The 20,918-nt window shown below is 41.0% G+C and overlaps 1 protein-coding gene across 1 annotated transcript in view; it reads left to right on the forward strand.

Moving 5' to 3' along the window:
- The window catches only part of LOC112251626 (calcium-activated potassium channel subunit alpha-1-like), a 350,091-nt gene that overhangs the window by 252,355 nt on the left and 76,818 nt on the right, over positions 1-20,918 (forward strand). The window contains exons 8-16 of the mRNA XM_042299053.1: positions 53-223; positions 2,529-2,620; positions 10,521-10,631; positions 10,863-10,968; positions 13,032-13,114; positions 13,197-13,266; positions 13,364-13,519; positions 18,980-19,089; positions 19,365-19,433. Coding sequence (XP_042154987.1) covers positions 53-223; positions 2,529-2,620; positions 10,521-10,631; positions 10,863-10,968; positions 13,032-13,114; positions 13,197-13,266; positions 13,364-13,519; positions 18,980-19,089; positions 19,365-19,433 — 968 coding nt within the window. The remainder of the gene's footprint in view (positions 1-52; positions 224-2,528; positions 2,621-10,520; positions 10,632-10,862; positions 10,969-13,031; positions 13,115-13,196; positions 13,267-13,363; positions 13,520-18,979; positions 19,090-19,364; positions 19,434-20,918) is intronic.

Raw genomic sequence — 20,918 nt, forward strand, 5'->3', positions numbered from 1 at the left:
TTCTGACTGACATTCTACCCTGTTCAAATCTCCATCCCGCTCCCGTTTCTAGGTGGAAAACTCAGGGGATCCTTGGGAAAACTTCCAAAATTCCCAGTCACTTTCCTATTGGGAATGTGTCTACTTGCTCATGGTCACTATGTCAACAGTGGGCTACGGGGACGTCTATGCAAAAACCACCCTGGGACGCCTGTTCATGGTCTTCTTCATCCTCGGTGGTTTGGTAAAACAACATTTTTCTATCCCCTCCTCTCCCCCCCCCCCCCATCCTCAACCTGCCTGTCTCCATCTTCACACCATATAAGTGTTAAACCAGACAGAAAAATCACTAAACGATACTTTAGACTTCAATGTCTTTGTCAACATTATTACCTGTGAAGTATTTTGAAATGTAGCTTAATGATAGTTTAGGATTGTTTACATAGTACTGTTAAGCTTACCTATTTAGATATGTACAGTGTACCTCCCTGCTTACACTACTATCAATGTTATTTGTCTGTATCTGGGTACTGTAGTTTCTCCCCTTGTCCCCCTTCCTATAGCGTGTGGGTTGTATTGGTCTGAAGAGTAGTTATAAGATAATGTTCTACACCTGCGGCCTGATAATGTTGTTGTTGCCGTTCTTCTTAAAGCAGTCTGCGATCTCAGGACTACTCCCTTCCTCTCGTGTCCCTCCCCACTATTCCAACAAACACAGTGGCAGGAAGACCAGGCCTAGGCCAGCCTGAGTGTTACCATAGCGACTGCAGCTCTTTTTCACCCCTGACATTTAACCACAGTCAGACCAGCACCCCCTAGAGGAAAAGGGTCTCACTGCAGCTAAACCCATGCCCGTTAGTTTGGACTATTAGCCTATAACACCATCCATCTCATATGATCAGGTAGATGATGACCATCCCCCCAGCTGTTTGAGAGTGTGCCATGTGGTCGTCATAGAGATGTAATAAAATAAAGGCAGTGTGTTACTATGTCTAAAGGCCATTCAGGGTTAGCAGCAGCAGGTCTGCTTCTATACGGTTAGCAAACAGCTCAACAATTAATGGATAGCTAAACGGTTAGCAAACAGCTCAACAATTAATGGATAGCTAAACGGTTAGCAAATAGCTCAACAGTTAGTGGATAGCTAAACGGTTAGCAAACAGCTCAACAGTTAGTGGATAGCTAAATGGTTAGCAAACAGCTCAACAGTTAGTGGATAGCTCAACTGTTAGCAAACAGCTCAACAGTTAGTGGATAGCTCAACTGTTAGCAAACAGCTCAACAGTTAGTGGGTATCTATACAGTTAGCAAACGGCTCAAAGTTTGAATAGATATACAGTTAGCGAACGGCTCAAAGGTTTGAATAGCTATACAGTTAGAAAACAGCTCAAAGCTTTGAATAGCTAGCAAACGGCTCAAAGGTTTGAATAGATATAGTTAGCAAACGGCTCAAAGGTTTGAATAGATATAGTTAGCAAACGGCTCAAAGGTTTGAATAGATATAGTTAGCAAACGGCTCAAAGGTTTGAATAGATATAGTTAGCAAACGGCTCAAAGGTTTGAATAGCTATACAGTTAGCAAACGGCTCAAAGGTTTGAATAGCTATACAGTTAGCAAACGGCTCAAAGGTTTGAATAGATATAGTTAGCAAACGGCTCAAAGGTTTGAATAGCTATACAGTTAGCAAACGGCTCAAAGGTTTGAAAAGCTATTCAGTTAGCTATTCAGTTAGCGAATGGATCAACGGTTTGTGAATAGCTAAATAGTAAGCAAACTGCTCAATGTTTTGCAAATAGCTAAACAGATACTGGGTAGCTAAATGGCTAGCAAAGTGCTCAACCGCTGAACAGTCATCAAAAAGAAGTGAACAGTGCTAGTATGATATTGACATTGACATAGGCAGGAAAAGAGAAGTACTGTACTTCAGGACAGCAGGCTGCAACACTTTGCCAAATGCATCCAGCTCATTCCCACTGCCCTCCAAATGAGTCTTAATGTGTTTTGCAGCTGTGGACCATCAGGCCGGCCTGCTCAAATCAACCTGCCACATCATTGGTGTTTGTTGGACAAAACATGGCACATAGGTTTTTTTCCCCCCTCTTCTCTTTGCCACTACCAGATATTTCGGATGCTATTTCAGATCGACCGTTGTTGGTCAGCTGTGGCAATATTTACACTTTTTATTTTTTCTTCCCAAAACCCATGACCCTTAAAAACTGGGGTTTTCTTAATAAAAATATTTTCTTTTGATTTTACCCCCAAATTATTTAAAAAAAACATTGATTGGGCAACACATCTCTAAGTTTGTTCTCTTCTTTAAAGTGTCAATGCTGAGTGAGAACTACAAGAGAAACTTCTGGACACTAACATCCCCCCCAGTTTTTCAGCATTTGTACATTTATTTGATATCTGATAACTTAAGAACTATTTTTGTCTCCACCCAGAACTCTGTTTGGATTTAAGCGCCCGCTAGACGGCTCCCCCTCCACCCCCTCTATGGCCTAGTGTCTTCTTTAGTCTCTTCTTGTGTCTCCTATCTTCTCCTTAGGCCATGTTTGCCAGCTACGTCCCTGAAATCATAGAGTTAATAGGAAACCGCAAGAAATATGGTGGTTCCTATAGTGCGGTTAATGGGAGAAAGTAAGTATTTTCCGGAAGGTTCTGCTGTCTTTCCTTGTACGAGGTAGAACCCTTTCTGCATGCCCTTTTCTTTTTTCTGTTTCATGCATGTAGGCCATGTTTGCTCGCTACGTGCCAGAAATTGCTGCTCTCATCCTTAATCGGAAGAAATACGGAGGGAGTTATAACTCAACACGAGGCAGAAAGTAAGTCCAAATCCAGACAAGGTGTGTTTGTGTGACTCGAGTGCACCCCCCTCAGGTTTAGAATGGTATGGGGGGTTGATTCACCAAATTTCCATTACTGTAGTCACACTGCGTGACTGGAGACCTTGGCCATAAGGACACATGTCCATGTCACTTTACTCTCAATTTTCTCTCTTTCTGTCCCTGTCTCTCTTATCTAATCTCTCTGTCTCTGTCTCTCTCTCTCTGTCTGTCGCTCACTCAGTGCTCACCTGAAGTCCATCCTTGTGCTTTTGTTTTTTATTTTTTACTTTGAAACATCCTATGTGCTGCATCTTAATTAATTAAAACTAGAGCTTTCATGACTACATTGTAGACCTATGGTATTAATATGTGTTGTCCTACCTCTTAATTCTGAAACCGTCTAATGACATTCCTCCAATTGTGCTCTCACTGTAAGGACGAATCAGGATCATGATGATACATCATTGTAAAATAACTAGTCATGAAACCCCTACTATCTGCTGTAAAAAAAAATACACGTTTCTGCTTCACAAGAAAATAGAAAAAAATATAATCCTCAACTGCATTATTATTGGTGGTCTTTTAGAAGCATCATCAATCTCAATGACATTACAGGATATTCTTTTAGAAGCATCATCAATCTCAATGACATTACAGGATATTCTTTTAGAAGCATCATCAATCTCAATGACATTACAGGATATTCTTTTAGAAGCATCATCAATCTCAATGACATTACAGGATATTCTTTTAGAAGCATCATCAATCTCAATGACATTACAGGATATTCTTTTCTTGCTTTCATTTTGCTTGAGTTACTCCGCATGAGACATGCTTTTTATTTGTATTTATTTGCATAATTTATCTGCATGATCTCTGTGACCTGAGCTCCCCTCCGTTGGCTTTTTCACGTTTCATGGTTCCCATGGCAAACTGTACAAAAAGCTAAACTTCCTGTCTTGTCACCGCCAGCCGCATCACCTCTGCTCGACATGACTCTGGCCCTGATCTTCAGTCAGCTCCTACACCCTGAATGCTGGATGCCTCGCTCTCATTGGAGGCTCGCGATTGCTCTTGGCTTGCTTTGCCCGCTTGGTTTTTGGTGTCCTGTCGTTTGGTTTGTGTGTCAGTAGTTGTGTTGGCCAGAGGTTGTGGTGTTTTTGTGTGTGTGTGTGTGGACGTTCAGAACACCGTGTGTTGTGTGTGTGTACAGTGTGTGTATTGTGGCTGAATCCCTGGTTCTGTGGCTCAATCTTCACTGGCTCAACAGCTCATCACAGCACATGGACTAACTAGCCTCATAGTTAGACACAGACTAACCTCACTGCTCCTCATAGTTAGACACAGACTAACCTCACTGCTCCTCATAGTTAGACACAGACTAACCTCACTGCTCCTCATAGTTAGACACAGACTAACCTCACTGCTCCTCACAGTTAGACACAGACTAACCTCACTGCTCCTCATAGTTAGACACAGACTAACCTCATAGCTGGACACAGACTAACCTCACTGCTCCTCATAGTTAGACACAGACTATCTTCACTGCTCCTCATAGTTAGACACAGACTAACCTCATAGTTAGACACAGACTAACCTCACTGCTCCACATAGTTAGACACAGACTAACCTCACTGCTCCTCATAGTTTAGCTCAGCAGAATAGAGAGACTTCCTGCATCTCTTTCTCTATTTCACCATTATATTTTCTATCTTACCATTTTCCCATCTGTCTTTCTTTTTCTCCCTCTTTCTCTTCATTCTCCCCCTTCATCTCTCTCTCTCTTCCCACCCCCTTCCTCCCTCTCTGCATGGTCACGCAGGGCTGTCAGTGACCCATACATACTGACATTCCACAGTAGAGAGAGAGCTATTAGAAACCAGTCTTTGTTTGAAGCTGTTTCCACGTCAGTGAGACACGATTGATGAGATGTTATGTTTGTCTGGCGCCCTGCGTCTCCATTCACTGACGGGGTAATGAGAGAAGGGTTTGTCAAAACTGCCGACTCCCCCTCGTTCCACCTCTCCCTCACTCCCCCTTTCACACACACTCCCTTTCCCCCTTTCACCATTTCTTGCCCTCTCTCTCCCTGTCTCTCTCTTTTTCCCCTCTCCTCTATTTTTCTCTCTCTTTCTCCCCCTCCACTTCTCCTTCTCTCTGGCTTTAATGTACATGCATACGGTAGTAATCAGGCCCTCACTTCAGCCAGCCAATCACAGAGGCATCAGGATCTGTGTGTTATTATGTTAAATACTATATGCATGTGTTCATATTGGATATGTATACTATAGATCATGACACATATACAAACACATTTGTCATAATGGTTTCCTCTCGAGAGTACACTTTTTGAGGAAGGAAAAAGCTAAAGCTGCACCCACCTTGTGGTTCTCATTAGGGCTCTGTGATTTTCATAACGGCTCTGTGGTATCCGTTAGTCCCCACTAAAACAGAGGTTCTGGTGTGGAAACTGGCCTAAACCCTGGATGAACCCTGCAGTATTCTGAATGTGTTCTATGAGGGCCTGTGAGGGCCAGCAGCCTGTGATGTGGAGCCTTGGAGACTCTCATCCCTGTCACATATATTATATAATATGTACAGCAGGCTCCCTCTAGTGTATATGTATATATGTATTAACATATATAAATAGCCCAATTAATGTGACACTGAACATGTCGTTACCTTCATGAATAACATTACAGTATACAGTATATACGCTCTCCAGTATTCAGGTTAGATAGCATCAAAATAGATCTTGTTTCTGTGGCAAATAGTGTTTTTTATGCTACACCACGTTCCATTAGTTGAAACAAAATAGGCCACAGTTGAGTGGAAAACACAAAAAGATGGTGTTTTGTTGCCTTTCCTTCTGCGTCTTACAGTATCAGCCTAAGGATCAGAGGGATAGTAATGGTGTGACCTCTGCTGGTGTTTGAGCTGTCTTTGCTGTGGTGAAGTATTTCATGTGTTCCTGATGATATGGTTTGTTATGTTGATATCCTGCATGGTCTGTAATGGACGTTCTCAGACTTCCCTTGTGCATTTTGGTGTGATGATGTGCACCTTTTATTCCGGCGCTTGGTATTTGTGTGTAATATTTTCTCATTTATGTTCTTGTGCCATCGTGATTGTACACCCAACTTTAGTTTTTTGAGTGTGATGTTTCATTGAGGAGTCCAGGGTTGAATACGCTTAAAGGAAGTTGTATTTTTTCCGTCAGGTAGCCTAGCGGTTAGAGCGTTGGGCCAGTAACCGAAAGGTTGCTGGTTTGAATAACAGAACTGTCAAGGGGAAAAATCTGTCTGTCCTTGAGCAAGACACTTAACCCTAATTTGCTTGTGGGACTTACTTCTATGGCTGACCCTGTAAAACAACACATATCACTTTGCCAAGCTGGTGTATGACAATAAAAAAAAACATCTAATTGTTGAATTATGTATCCATACCACTCCTTTAAATATGAAGCTAAATACCTTCCTTGACTTGGATACTGTGGTATGGTCTTGAATGCTAGCCCTGGCACACCAATAGGGGTAATCATCAGTGGTCTGTCCGTCCTTTAATGAAGTCAACTGAATCGTTTATACTCCCAACAATTGTTCCGCTTAAAAAAATCTGTCAAGCTCCACTGATAACTAATATATTCATGGAGAAGAAATGTCTGAGATGAGCTGTGTTTGTGCCCACGCCTGTGTGTGTGGGTGTTCTCTTAATGCAAAGGCACAAAAAAGCCAGACACTACGCTGCACAAATCCCATTTATTCAGCCTCTGAAGATGACTTCTGGACATTGGGAGTAGGAAAACATGACCGATGTTTTTGTCTCCCTGAATGAAACACATCATCTTCTGCCAACTGCTGCAGGCTCCTCACTAAGACCTCTGCTCATCATCTGATATCACCAGACAGAGCTTTGCAGCCTCATTCCATCACTGGATTGCCAGGCCAGGGCCCACCATGCAATCATCACTGCTCTTTTAAATGCTTAAAGTGATGATGGGCAGATCTGTAAAGATCATTATATTTTGTTCAATGGCTACCATGCCATGTGTTTTCATCATGTTATGTCCACCAGATTGTCTACTCTCTGACCTTTGTCCACCCCAGTCTGCTCCTTAATGTGCTTCAATGACACTTGGTCACAATCATCTGGACTGGACTTCATCACCAACTGATACAGACGTATTTACCATTCATATTCACACATATTCACTCACACTCTGTTACAGTTGAGTCCTCATATACAACGGGAGTTAATGTATGATCTAATGGTCTCATCTTCTCCCAGTATGAGAACATGGGCTTGGATCAGAGTGTGGTAGAACCAGGAGTTGGAACTGGTTGGAACAGAACCAAAATGTATTGAGAAACAGAATCAGAACCAAGAACAAAAGTGATCTATACTGTTCCGGAACAGAACCATTATTTTAAAATGAATGGAAACTGGGTAATAACGTTAATATACGTTCCGGGGCATGCAAAGCCAATGCAAAGCTCTCACTATATCACTCAAAAATGTATTCCAGTGTCTGCCTGCCAGCTGAAAATCTTTGTGAGTGTGTGTTCATGTGTAGGCTACCTGGCCCTCCCAATTCGAAGTATTGGCTTCTGTAGTCTACTGACATTAGAAGCAGGATTCAGAAATTAAGGAGAGAGATTTTTAATTAGAGAAGAATGGGTTATCTATTTCAATGCTAGTTAAGGATACTATAGTAATCACATTTCACATTGGATTTATGAACTACAAAAAGGTAAGATGTGTTTTTATTTAAATTCTGGTGCCGATCTGCACACACAAGCTTGTTATCTAGCTAGCTCATTAAGCCAACTCCCGGAAGTTCAAAGTTCCTTAATAGAAGCCACTCCTCTGTAGGTAGAGTTCTGTGGGCCTAATTCAGATAATACTCTTCAAGCCAAGCGTCCTCTTCCAACCTCTCTCGCAACTCACATCCAATGCATGTTAACAGCTTCAGCTTGCCCGCTCCAGCACTGATTGGTGAAGTATTTAAAAAATACAAAAAAAAGATTTTAGAGGTTTAGAAAGGAACAGAAAGGAAAAATATTAACCGTTACTGTTTTGGGGTTCAAACCGGTTCAGAACTTTATTTTGCTGTTCGGAACAGTGGAACTGAACAACGGAAAAAAAATGGTTCCAATCTCTGGTTAGAACAGATTGAGTTAGGTCTTGTAAAGTGAACAGACCAAACTACAGCTCTTCAGTGAGTCAGACTGTCTGTGTATTTGGCTACTGACTGCTCCACATCTCTTTAGCATGTAGAGCCATAGCCATTACACACATTGTCTTGCAGGTCTTTGTAGGGCAATTAGGGTAGCTGACCCGTCTCTGTGTCCAATGTAATCCCCTGGATGACTAGAGGCTGGAGTCAACAAGAGTATGTTTGGGTTTCTCTTTATTTGCGGTTTGCCTTCGAATGCTGGCTTGATGACGTTGAGTTAGTTTTGCCTACAAGTACATATGAGACCGTTGGTAAAACTGTCTTTAATCATCCGGATTAGTTTAATTATGTAGAGTTTCAACCTAATACTTTAGCTGGGTCGTTCCACGAAAAATAGTGCCTTTTTGTCCCTTTGATCTTTTTAGCTTAAATTGGGCACCAATATATAATTTATATATATAATAAAAGCCTTTTCTATTCAATGAAGTGCCCTTTAATATAGACCACATTGAGAATTCAAGAAATCAGATTTTGTAATATAAATAAAGGCTTGCTAAAGTGCCAAGATTCAGCATTTTGACATGTCCCTCTGTGCCCCCTCTGTGTCCCTCTGTGCACCCTCTGTGCCCCCTCTGTGTCCCTCTGTGCCCCCTCTGTGTCCCTCTGTGCACCCTCTGTGCACCCTCTGTGCACCCTCTGTGCACCCTCTGTGACTTTGAGGACGATTTTATCCGCTTCACCCCAACATTTATCAAAGTTTTCACCACCATTGCAAAGCCATAGTTATTTTTTTGATATGACTGTCATTTCTGAAAATCATCATTTATTTAATGTGATTTAATTTTAAGGAAAAAAATAGCTGTCCCTCAAGGTCAACACTGTTAAGTGAACTGAACTCTTGTTTTAATACAGTGAAACGATTAATTTTTAAATATATATATTTTGAAGAAATATTGAACATGTAATTAACAAATCATAGTGTAAAAGCACTTGAGCTGGTTCTACTCTGTTTGGCCATTTTCTGGTGTTTTGTGGTGGAAACCACACTGTGACCCATAGACAGGCTAGCCGTGTTAATATGAAACTTGCATTCAATGGCCCCTCCCTGTTTCACACAACAAGCTTCCATTCCCCTTGTCACACAGGGGTTTATTGTTGATTTAAGATGACGTTTTCAACCCTGTTACGGTCAACCCTGGCACTTTATTTGGCACTTAACAGGCACTTACTATAGTCATTTTCTATTACCTATTGAGATGGGATAACACATGTTTTATTAAGTTGAACATGTGCTCTTAATGACAGAATGTACAAATTTGGTGAAATCAAAAGTTTTAATTCACCACCTTTAATACACATCTCAAAATGCACCTGATTGGTGGAACGACTCCGCTCTGAAGGCTTTAGGAAAACCCACCCCTGGGCAGCTTGCAATTATCTCTGCTTTGAGCTGGACAACAGAAATACAATCATATTTTGAGTCACCTGAACAGGCTTGATAGGGGCTCCCGAGGGGAACAGCGGTCGAAAGTACTGTATCTCAGTGCTAGAGTCGTCACTACAGACACCCTGGTTAGAATCCAGGCTGTATCACAACCGAGTCCCATAGGGCGGCGCACAATTGGCCCAGCATCTTCCGGGTTTGGCCGATGTAGGCCGTCATTGTAAAGAAGAATTTGTTCTTAACGGACTTGCCTAGTTAAATAAAGGTTAAATGAAATAATATATATGAGAGAATAGGAGCAGCATCTCTGTCCCAACTGACTCAAATCTACTCCAGTATGAGTGCAGCTTATTTGAGTGTTACTGTGGAACCCTCTCTATTTGAGATCTTCTCTCTGGAGGGAATCATCACCGTCTGACACTGAAGCCCAGAGTGGAACCATGCGACTAACAAGGTCATGACCCCAGCAATCCCCTATCTGTCCGAATCTATCCTCCTCCTGAATTCAGCAGTGCTCTCTGTCTAACATAGAACTCAAGTCCACTGAAACACAGTATCCTGCCATCCACACGTCAACAAGTCCTGTTTAGAGGTCCTGTCAGCCCCAGACCAAGAAATCACTTTAGAAGGCTTTTAGTAATGCCGTGTATGAACACGTGCGCGTATTGATGTACATGTCTTTGTCAACATGTATTCGGCTCTCAGAGGGTCGGTTTGGCACAAGGGGACGGTTTCCTTATTGAGAACTGATGACAATTAAAACCAGAAAGTGTACTGTGTGATTATATTTGAGGTCACTTTAAAGTGGTTCAAAGCTCAGGGTTTTCATTTCACATGCCATGTCAGATTTACCCCTAAAAAAATACACATGAAATACAGTGTTCACTTATGTGGGGATTGCTTTTACTGAAGAGAAAACAACACTAAAAGTCATGGCCAGTTTTCAAAAGACATTTGTCTGACACAAAATAGTTTTTATTGGGAATTAGAGTTGTGAGTGCTTTGAATGATGTTTGATCTTTTCGAGGCGTGCCAGTGTTGGTTGTGATTTATGTTGCCTCGCTCAAATTGATTTCTCCCCCCCTTCTCCAGGCACATTGTGGTTTGTGGTCATATTACACTCGAAAGTGTCTCCAACTTCCTCAAAGACTTCCTACACAAGGACAGGGATGATGTCAATGTAGAAATAGTTTTTCTCCATAAGTAAGTGAATGTTTTCACTACCTCACTTTGAACCATTACACAGCGTAATTAAACACAAAATAATGTCAACTTAAAGCATAGGAAATTGTTCTTTCTCTCATGAGTAAACTTCAAATTGCAACTTGTATTTGTGTCCTAACTCTGCCTCTCCCCGCTCTCTCTCTCTCTCTCTCTCTCCCCTCTCTCTCTCTCCTCTCTCTCTCCGTTTGTTCCCCCTGTGTGTTCCTGTAGTATTTCCCCTAATCTTGAGCTGGAAGCCTTGTTCAAACGCCACTTTACCCAGGTAGAGTTCTACCAGGGTTCTGTTCTCAACCCTCACGATCTGGCCAGAGTGAAGGTACTGTACTAGCATGTACTGCTGTTGTGCATCATATTCCACTATTATGTAGTTACAGGGTGAAAGGCTGTGCATGAAAAACACAACATGGAAAAAGGCCAATACTCCTCATACCACCGTGTAAGAGTGACAACGTTTCGATCCAAATTGGATCTTTGCTATGACCTGAGGAAGGTCAATCTGGGGTTGAAACGTTGTGATGTTTGACCTGAGGAAGGTCACTCTGAGGTTGAAACGTTGTGATGTTTGACCTGAGGAAGGTCACTCTGAGGTTGAAACGTTGTGATGTTTGACCTGAGGAAGGTCAATCTGGGGTTGAATCGTTGTGATGTTTGACCTGAGGAAGGTCACTCTGGGGTTGAAACGTTGTGATGTTTGACCTGAGGAAGGTCAATCTGGGGTTGAAACGTTGTGATGTTTGACCTGAGGAAGGTCAATCTGGGGTTGAAACGTTGTGATGTTTGACCTGAGGAAGGTCAATCTGGGGTTGAAACGTTGTGATGTTTGACCTGAGGAAGGTCACTCTGGGGTTGAAACGTTGTGATGTTTGACCTGAGGAAGGTCACTCTGAGGTTGAAACGTTGTGATGTTTGACCTGAGGAAAGTCACTCTGAGGTTGAAACGTTGTGATGTTTGACCTGAGGAAGGTCACTCTGGGGTTGAAACGTTGTGATGTTTGACCTGAGGAAGGTCACTCTGAGGTTGAAACGTTGTGATGTTTGACCTGAGGAAGGTCACTCTGAGGTTGAAACGTTGTGATGTTTGACCTGAGGAAAGTCACTCTGAGGTTGAAACGTTGTGATGTTTGACCTGAGGAAGGTCACTCTGGGGTTGAAACGTTGTGATGTTTGACCTGAGGAAGGTCAATCTGGGGTTGAAACGTTGTGATGTTTGACCTGAGGAAGGTCACTCTGGGGTTGAAACGTTGTGATGTTTGACCTGAGGAAAGTCACTCTGAGGTTGAAACGTTGTGATGTTTGACCTGAGGAAGGTCACTCTGGGGTTGAAACGTTGTGATGTTTGACCTGAGGAAGGTCACTCTGGGGTTGAAACGTTGTGATGTTTGACCTGAGGAAGGTCACTCTGAGGTTGAAACGTTGTGATGTTTGACCTGAGGAAAGTCACTCTGAGGTTGAAACGTTGTGATGTTTGACCTGAGGAAAGTCACTCTGAGGTTGAAACGTTGTGATGTTTGACCTGAGGAAGGTCACTCTGGGGTTGAAACGTTGTGATATTTGACCTGAGCAAAAGAAACAATGCCTTTTTTTTGCTACTTGTTCGAATCATAGTCGCACACCTCATGTAGCCTAGCCCATAGGCCTATATGTTTATATAAGGCTTGTATCATAACTAAAGTGGCCAAATAACTTCTTAAAATGAAGCACATGAATCCACACTACAAGGGGTGTAGAGCCTAACTGGCAGACATAAACAGTACATGAGATTCAAGTTTGGGGAAGATCATTTTCACCATAAAAATGCAGCTTTATAATAAAAGCATGACATGCATCATTTCATTTGAGGTCACTTTTAATAATGGTGTTTTCCGCTAATGGAACATCGGCGATTATAGACTACTATCATGTGTGCACTGCTGCGCCTACAATGGGAAGGAATAGCCTAATAGTTGATTAACATTTTAAGCTGAATGATCTGATCTGTTGTGTCAGCTACATTGCATAAACATTTTTTTTATATTTGACCTGAGGAAGATGAATCCGGGGTTGAAACGTTGTAATATTTGACCTGAGGAAGATGAATCCAGGGTTGAAACGTTGTAATATTTGACCTGAGGAAGATGAATCCAGGGTTGAAACGTTGTAATATTTGACCTGAGGAAGATGAATCTGGGGTTGAAACGTTGTAATATTTGACCTGAGGAAGATGAATCCAGGGTTGAAACGTTGTAATATTTGACCTGAGGAAGATGAATCCAGGGTTGAAACGTTGTAATATTTGACCTGAGGAAGATGAATCCGGGGTTGAAATGCTGTAATATTTGAAGGTGAGAGGGTTTCTGGTGTGTATTCTCTATCTGTAACCCGTCATCGTTCCCTGTATAGATTGAGTCAGCAGACGCCTGTCTGATTCTGGCTAATAAGTACTGTCCAGATCCCGATGCTGAAGACGCCTCCAACATCATGAGGTAATAATGATGATGATGATGATGAAAATCTGGAGAAAGGACTGTGTATACTGTATATGTTAAACATGTTTTGAATTTGTAGGGTCATTTCTATCAAGAACTATTCCCCCAAGATACGAATTATCACTCAGATGTTACAATACCATAACAAGGTGGGTCAGCACATCACTCCTACTCTATATGCAACGATGCACATAATAATAACCATGGTACAAACACGTGTGTGTGTGTGTGTGTGTGTGTGTGTAGGCTCACCTGCTCAACATTCCTAGCTGGAACTGGAAGGAGGGGGATGATGCTATCTGTCTAGCAGAGCTGAAGGCTGGCTTCATAGCTCAGAGCTGTCTGGCCCAGGGCCTCTCCACCATGCTGGCCAACCTCTTCTCCATGAGGTCCTTCATCGAGGTAACATTGACACAACATTAACACAACCTTTACACAATGATCTCTTTCACAGAGATAACCTTAACACATCCTTTTAATAACACTGTTCTCTTTCATTGAGTTAACGCTGACACAATGTCAGTAGGGTAACTAACATTACCACAACCTTTTCACAATGTGTTCTTTCATTGATGGAACGTTGAAACAATCTCTTCTCGATACATTTATCATGGAAACATTCTTTCAGCGGGACTATGAAACAGGTTACTTTCCCATTACTCATTATGGGATAGATATGTGATTCCACAGGAGTACTGAGCTCCGGTCTGCTGAGTGAAACATCTCTGAGGGAGTCTTTTCAGCCAGAATGGTCTTTCAGTCAGTCTGATTTATCCTATGTATCTGTAGGATTCTTGGCACTCTGCTTTGAAAGAGCTGGTCTTCATGTCATAAAGCTGATGGAGGAGTTTATAATGGGTGGGCTGACGAGGTCTGGATGGAGAAGAGACATCTGCTGGCCATATTCCCATCCTGAAAACATAGAGTAAGACATATAAATAGATGGATAGATGGAACATTGACGCCAAACCATAGTCGGTTGTTTAAGCTGTGAATGAAAAGGCATTTACCACGCTATAGAGGGATTTAAAACGTTGAGCCAGGCTCTCATCATCTGTGACATCTGCAAAGCTTTCATCACTGCTCATGAGAAGACGAAACTAAGACACAGTATTATTACTCCTACCATTATTTGGTGAGTTGTGAAGCTATTGTGCCCTAGTCAGTCAGAACTAATGCTAGGCCAAGTCTGGTGAGGCACCTTGTACCTGATATACTGGGACCAAGTCAGTAGGCCCCTTCCTTTCACTGCCGTTTTTCCACAAAAATGTTCAATTCAAACCATACGTTGTTTTATAGCAGAATGAATACACATGGAAAAGTTTATACAGATCTTTGGCAACTGAAAGTCAATGTCAAAATGAATGACCGAAGAACATGAAACTGTAGTAAATTATATTAGGATCCATTTTGAATGGCCTAATTAAAATAGTTGTTCTGATTCTGTCAGCATGTCTTAGAGAGACCTCCATAAACATATGAATATTGAGACATAATGCTATAAACAGAATGCTATAAACAGAAGGCTATAAACAGAAGGCTATAAACAGAATGCTATAAACAGAATGCTATAAACAGAATGCTATAAACAGAAGGCTATAAACAGAATGCTATAAACAGAAGGCTATAAACAGAATGCTATAAACAGAAGGCTATAAACAGAAGGCTATAAACAGAAGGCTATAAACAGAAGGCTATAAAGAGAAGGCTATAAACAGAATGCTATAAACAGAAAGCTATAAACAGAATGCTATAAACAGAAGGCTATAAACAGAAGGCTATAAACAGAATGCTATAAACAGAAGGCTATAAACAGAAGGCTATAAACAGAATGCTATAAACAGAATGCTATAAACAGAAGGCTATAAACAGAAGGCTATAAACAGAAGGCTATAAACAGAAGGCTATAAACAGAATGCTATAAACAGAAGGCTATAAACAGAAGGCTATAAACAGAATGCTATAAACAGAAGGCTATAAACAGAAGGCTATAAACAGAATGCTATAAACAGAAGGCTATAAACAGAAGGCTATAAACAGAATGCTATAAACAGAAGGCTATAAACAGAATGCTATAAACAGAAGGCTATAAACAGAAGGCTATAAACAGAATGCTATAAACAGAAGGCTATAAACAGAAGGCTATAAACAGAATGCTATAAACAGAATGCTATAAACAGAATGCTATAAACAGAAGGCTATAAACAGAATGCTATAAACAGAACGCCATAAACAGAAGGCTATAAACAGAATGCTATAAACAGAAGGCTATAAACAGAATGCTATAAACCAGGGGTTCTTAAACTTTTTCAGCCTGGGACCCAAATTATAAATTCTGTGTTTTCCTGGGACCCAAGCTTATGAAAACATGTTTATACTTAAATATCGGTAGATTTCATTGCCATTATGCCCATTAACAAATGCAATATAGACCAATAACAATTAAATGAAATACCCATATAAATATCTATTCATGTTTATTTTTCCCCATTAAAAACACTCATATATCTGTCCTGGTTGGAACTGTTGCTGTTAAAATCCAATAAATAATTTTTATTCTGAACTGGAATAAACTGATTGATCACATCACACAGATGTAGTCTAGAAAACACACACACACACAGTCCTAATGAGAGGTGTGTGACTGGTTGAAGTTTTAAACAAGCATGTCAATTCTGGGCTCAGTTTTTGACATTTGAGAAGCCTGACTCGCACAGGTATGTGGTACCAAACTGGATCAGAATATCTTCTGCTTTCTCACTGAGTTTCTCATCTTCAAAAAGCATATTGCGTCAATCAGTGTGTTCCAGTTCAGAATTAAAATGATTGCTTGTATTTTACCAGCAAATAGTTTTTTTCCATGTTCATCTGTACTGTTACTTAGGGTTGCACTATCAGTAGCTAGATAGCTTGCATTGGCTAACGTTAGCTATTGGCTGTATACAAGGGGATTGTTTGAAAGAGAAATTCACATTGACTGCTATGAGAGATGGTACAAGTTACTCCCTTATTGCTGCTTATCATCACCTGTTATAAATTGACAAAAATGCCTTGCTAGTTAACTTACTTTTCCACTGTGGAAGCACTGTTTCCTGAAGCATTCTGCCCTGTTCTGAAAGAACTCCTTGGTTTTACCGTCATGTTGTGAATGTTTGGTCAGGGCCTGCCGTTTTCATTTGTTTGTTTTACTAAGCACTTCCCTGCACAAAACACATTGTGGGATCTCCTCGTTGTTTCTCAAAGTTTGTATTAAACCAAGCGAGAAAACTCATCGCTGTATTTGCGTTTCATGACAAATGGAACTCAGTCAGAACTTGAGGCTAGCTTGAATCCATTCGATGACAGCAGTGAGTGATGGCGAGTGGGAATTACAAGCCAGTGGCTGACAGAGCATCATCTGGTTGTTCAGCAGTGCAGCGTGTGGGTCGCGTAGTGATCTTTGAGAAAACTGCCAAAAAAAGATCTGGTTAACCTTGAAGCACACTGGCATCTTCCACCCACTCGCGCTGCTGCCAAACTGAGTCTCTACGCAGCTGCTAAGCAGAGCGCGCACTGAACAGAGAGTGCAGTTGCACTTGGACAAAATCAATTCCAGTAGTTAATGAAATCATTATAAATGTACTCCACTATGGGTCACTACCCATAGTTTAAGAAAGGCTGCTATAAACAGAATGCTATAAACAGATTGCTTATAGTGCATGTTGGGTTGCACTTGAGGACATATTATTGTGAGGCCTGTTAACGAGGTGAAGAGATGTTTGACAGCCATTTTTCAGCACAGCTCTTACTAGGTCATTACAGAGGCTGCGTATTTGGCACCCTATTGCCTACTTAGTGCATTACTTTTGACCATGGCCCATAGCTCTATATAGAGAATAGGGTGCCACATAAACACACAATAATAGATGCCATCTCCGCAGGATCAAATTACAAGGTCCCCCTCGGTTAGTGTTCCCCTAAAGATGCCTGACCAATTTATTTTACCCCAGTGTGTTAGTTATGGAGGAAGTGTGTTAGTTATGGACGAAGTGTGTTCTGAGTCCCATATTAAAGACTCTATAGCTGTCAGGAGCGGTGGAGTTATGATAGAGAGATGGGTAATGTTTTATAATAGGTCCGGATCTGAGTGTGTCTGCGGTTCATCGAAGGGTCTCCTCCATCGCTGTGAGACTTCTAATGAGGATGGGACTGGGAGGAAACCCAGAGGAGCTTATAAAGGCCTTAAGAAGGGTTTATAAAGGCCTTAAGAAGGGTTTATAAAGGGCTTAAGAAGGGTTTATAAAGGCCTTAAGAAGGGTTTATAAAGGCCTTAAAATTCATCTTTGGGCTAGGTGTCCCGCTAGCGGGATAGAAGCTGAAAACATCCGGTGAAATTGGAGGGTGCGATTTCAAATAAATATTCGTAATATTAAACATTCATAAACATACAAGTGTCTTATATCATTTAAAAGCTTCACTTCTTGCTAATCCAACTGTGTTGTCAGATTTCAAAAAGGCTTTACGGCGAAAGCATACCATGCGATTATCTGAGGACAGCGCCCCCACATCGACATATTTTTCAACCAGCACAGGCTTCACAAAATCACAAATAGTGATTAAATAAATCACTTACCGTTGAAGAACTTCCTCTGTTTGCAATCCCAAGGGTCCCAGCTACAACATGAATGGTCATTTTGTTCGATAAAATACTTCTTTATATCCCAAAAAGTCTGTTTAGTTTGCGCCATTGATTTCAGTAATCCACTCGTTCAACATGCAGACAAAGGAGTCAAACAATGTTTCTATTTAATCGTCAGGTAGTCTAAAATGTAAATAAACTATAATATTTCACACAGAAAGTACTATGTTCAATAGAAAGGAAAATTCGTAAACCCCCCGAAAGACTGATTTGGTCCAGGTGCTCGCCTAACAAAAACTCCAAATACTTGCATCCAAAGAACACCATACCTACTGTGAAGCATGGGGGTGGAAACATCATGCTTTCGGGCTGTTTTTCTGCAAAGGGACCAGGACGACTGATCCGTGTAAAGGAAAGAACGATTGGGGCCATGTATCGTGAGATTTTGAGTGAAAACCTCCTTCCATCAGCAAGGGCATTGAAGATGAAAGGTGGCTGGGTCTTTCAGCATGACAATAATCCCAAACACACCGCCCGGACAACGAGTGGCTTCGTAAGAAGCATTTCAAGGTCCTGGAGTGGCCTAGCCAGTCTCCAGGTCTCAACCCCATAGAAAATCTTTGGAGGGAGTTGAAAGTCTGTGTTGCCCAGCAACAGCCCCAAAACATCACTGCTCTAGAGGAGATCTGCATGGAAGAATGGGCCAAAATAACAGCAACAGTGTGTGAAAACCTTGTGAAGACTTACAGAAAACATTTGACCTCTGTCATTACCAACAAAGGGTATATAACAAAGTATTGAGATAAACTTTTGTTATTGACCAAATACTTATTTTCCACCATAATTTGTAAATAAATTCATTAAAAATCCTACAATGTGATTTTCTGGATTTCTTTTCCTCATTTTGTCTGTCATAGTTGAAGTGTACCTGTGATGAAAATTACAGGCCTCTCTCATCTTTTTAAGTGGGAGAACTTGCACAATTGGTGGCTGACTAAATACTTTTTTGTCCCACTGTATATGCATATTATATATTCTGGGCCCGAGCAGCAGGTGGTTTAATTTGGGCACGCTTTTCATCCAAAATTCCGAATGCTGCTCCCTACCCTAGAGAGGTTAAGAAGGGTTTATAAAGGCCCTAAGAAGGGTTTATAAAGGTCTTAAGGTACTATGCACATTTTTCATCTGTATATGTATTTATATATGTATTTATATATATGTATTTTCTACTTGTTGCTTCTCAGATTGAAGAGGACACATGGCAGAAGTACTATTTAGAAGGGGTAGCTAATGAGATGTACACAGAGTATCTGTCCAGTGCCTTTGTGGGGCTCTCCTTCCCAGCAGTCTGCGAGTAAGTATGAGACAGCACGGTCCTCTGCCCGGTACAGTACGGGTAACTCTCTCTGCTACATGTTGCTGTTCTCCTTTACTACTGCTGCTCTGTCCCTTGAACTGCTACAACTACTGAACATTAGATGGTACCAACATTAATACTGCATGAATATATTAAATAAATAATAAAATATACATTTTAAATTGATAGTATTGGTAATGTTAAAATGGTAGTTATATATAGCCTAAAGGAGACATAGCATTCCCTTACAATCCTCTGTGTGTGTGTGTCAGGCTGTGCTACGTGAAGCTGAAGCTGTTGCTTATCGCCATCGAGAACAAGTCGGAGCTGGGAGAGAGCAGGTTAGTGTCTCTGTGTTTCTGTCTGTGTTGTACAGGACTACTGGGCCTCTGTCTATAATATCCCTGAACTTTTTCAAAATCTAGGATGTTGTTCAAGATTTATCTGTAAATAGTTGTCTCTGTGTTGAGCCATGCTAACCATTAATGCCATTTATATTACTATGAACTTGCTAACTATAAACATGAAGTAGTCACTAACCATACATTACCAAATCCCACCCACCCCAACACCATCAGCACTGTGGACCTTTTATTTTACACTGACAACATTCAACTGAAAATAATGCATTTATAGTAGAGTTGAGTTGTGGAGTTTTTAGTACATAATGAAACCACGATAAATAGTCCAGACAAAGTCATGTCTAACCACCTTGTAATTATGTCATATTTTAAACTTGTATTTTTAAACTTTTGCTCAGTGTTTTTGTTGCGTGCTTGCACCTAGACATGGTATGCTTTTCTTTTGCTCATGCCAGGATTTTCTCCACTACGTAGTCATAGTGCCACCATTCTCAGTGCCATCTAAACTGCATATCTCTCTGATAGTAAAACCATTCTCAGTGCCATCTAAACTGCATATCTCTCTGATAGTAAAACCATTCTCAGTGCCATCTAAACTGCATATCTCTCTGATAGTAAAACCATTCTCAGTGCCATCTAAACTGCATATCTCTCTGATAGTAAAACCATTCTCAGTGCCATCTAAACTGCATATCTCTCTGATAGTAAAACCATTGTCAGTGCCATCTAAACTGCATATCCCTCTGATAGTACAACTATTCTCAGTGCCATCTAAACTGCATATCCCTCTGATAGTAAAACCATTCTCAGTGCCATCTAAACTGCATATCTCTCTGATAGTAAAACCATTCTCAGTGCCATCTAAACTGCGTATCTCTCTGATAGTAAAACCATTCTCAATGCCATCTAAACTGCATATCTCTCTGATAGTAAAACCATTCTCAGTGCCATCTAAACTGCATATCCCTCTGATAGTAAAACCATTCTCAGTGTCATCTAAACTGCATATCTCTCTGATAGTAAAACCATTGTCAGTGCCATCTAAACTGCATATCTCTCTGATAGTAAAACCATTGTCAGTGCCATCTAAACTGCATATCTCTCTGATAGTAAAACCATTGTCAGTGCCATCTAAACTGCATATCTCTCTGATAGTAAAACCATTGTCAGTGCCATCTAAACTGCATATCCCTCTGATAGTAAAACTATTCTCAGTGCCATCTAAACTGCATATCCCTCTGATAGTAAAACCATTCTCAGTGCCATCTAAACTGCATATCCCTCTGATAGTAAAACCATTCTCAGTGCCATCTAAACTGCATATCTCTCTGATAGTAAAACCATTCTCAGTGCCATCTAAACTGCATATCCCTCTGATACTAAAACTATTCTCAGTGCCATCTAAACTGCATATCCCTCTGATAGTAAAACCATTCTCAGTGTCATCTAAACTGCATATCTCTC

This window comes from Oncorhynchus tshawytscha, linkage group LG16 (assembly GCF_018296145.1).
Source record: "Oncorhynchus tshawytscha isolate Ot180627B linkage group LG16, Otsh_v2.0, whole genome shotgun sequence".
Taxonomy (NCBI): domain Eukaryota; kingdom Metazoa; phylum Chordata; class Actinopteri; order Salmoniformes; family Salmonidae; genus Oncorhynchus; species Oncorhynchus tshawytscha.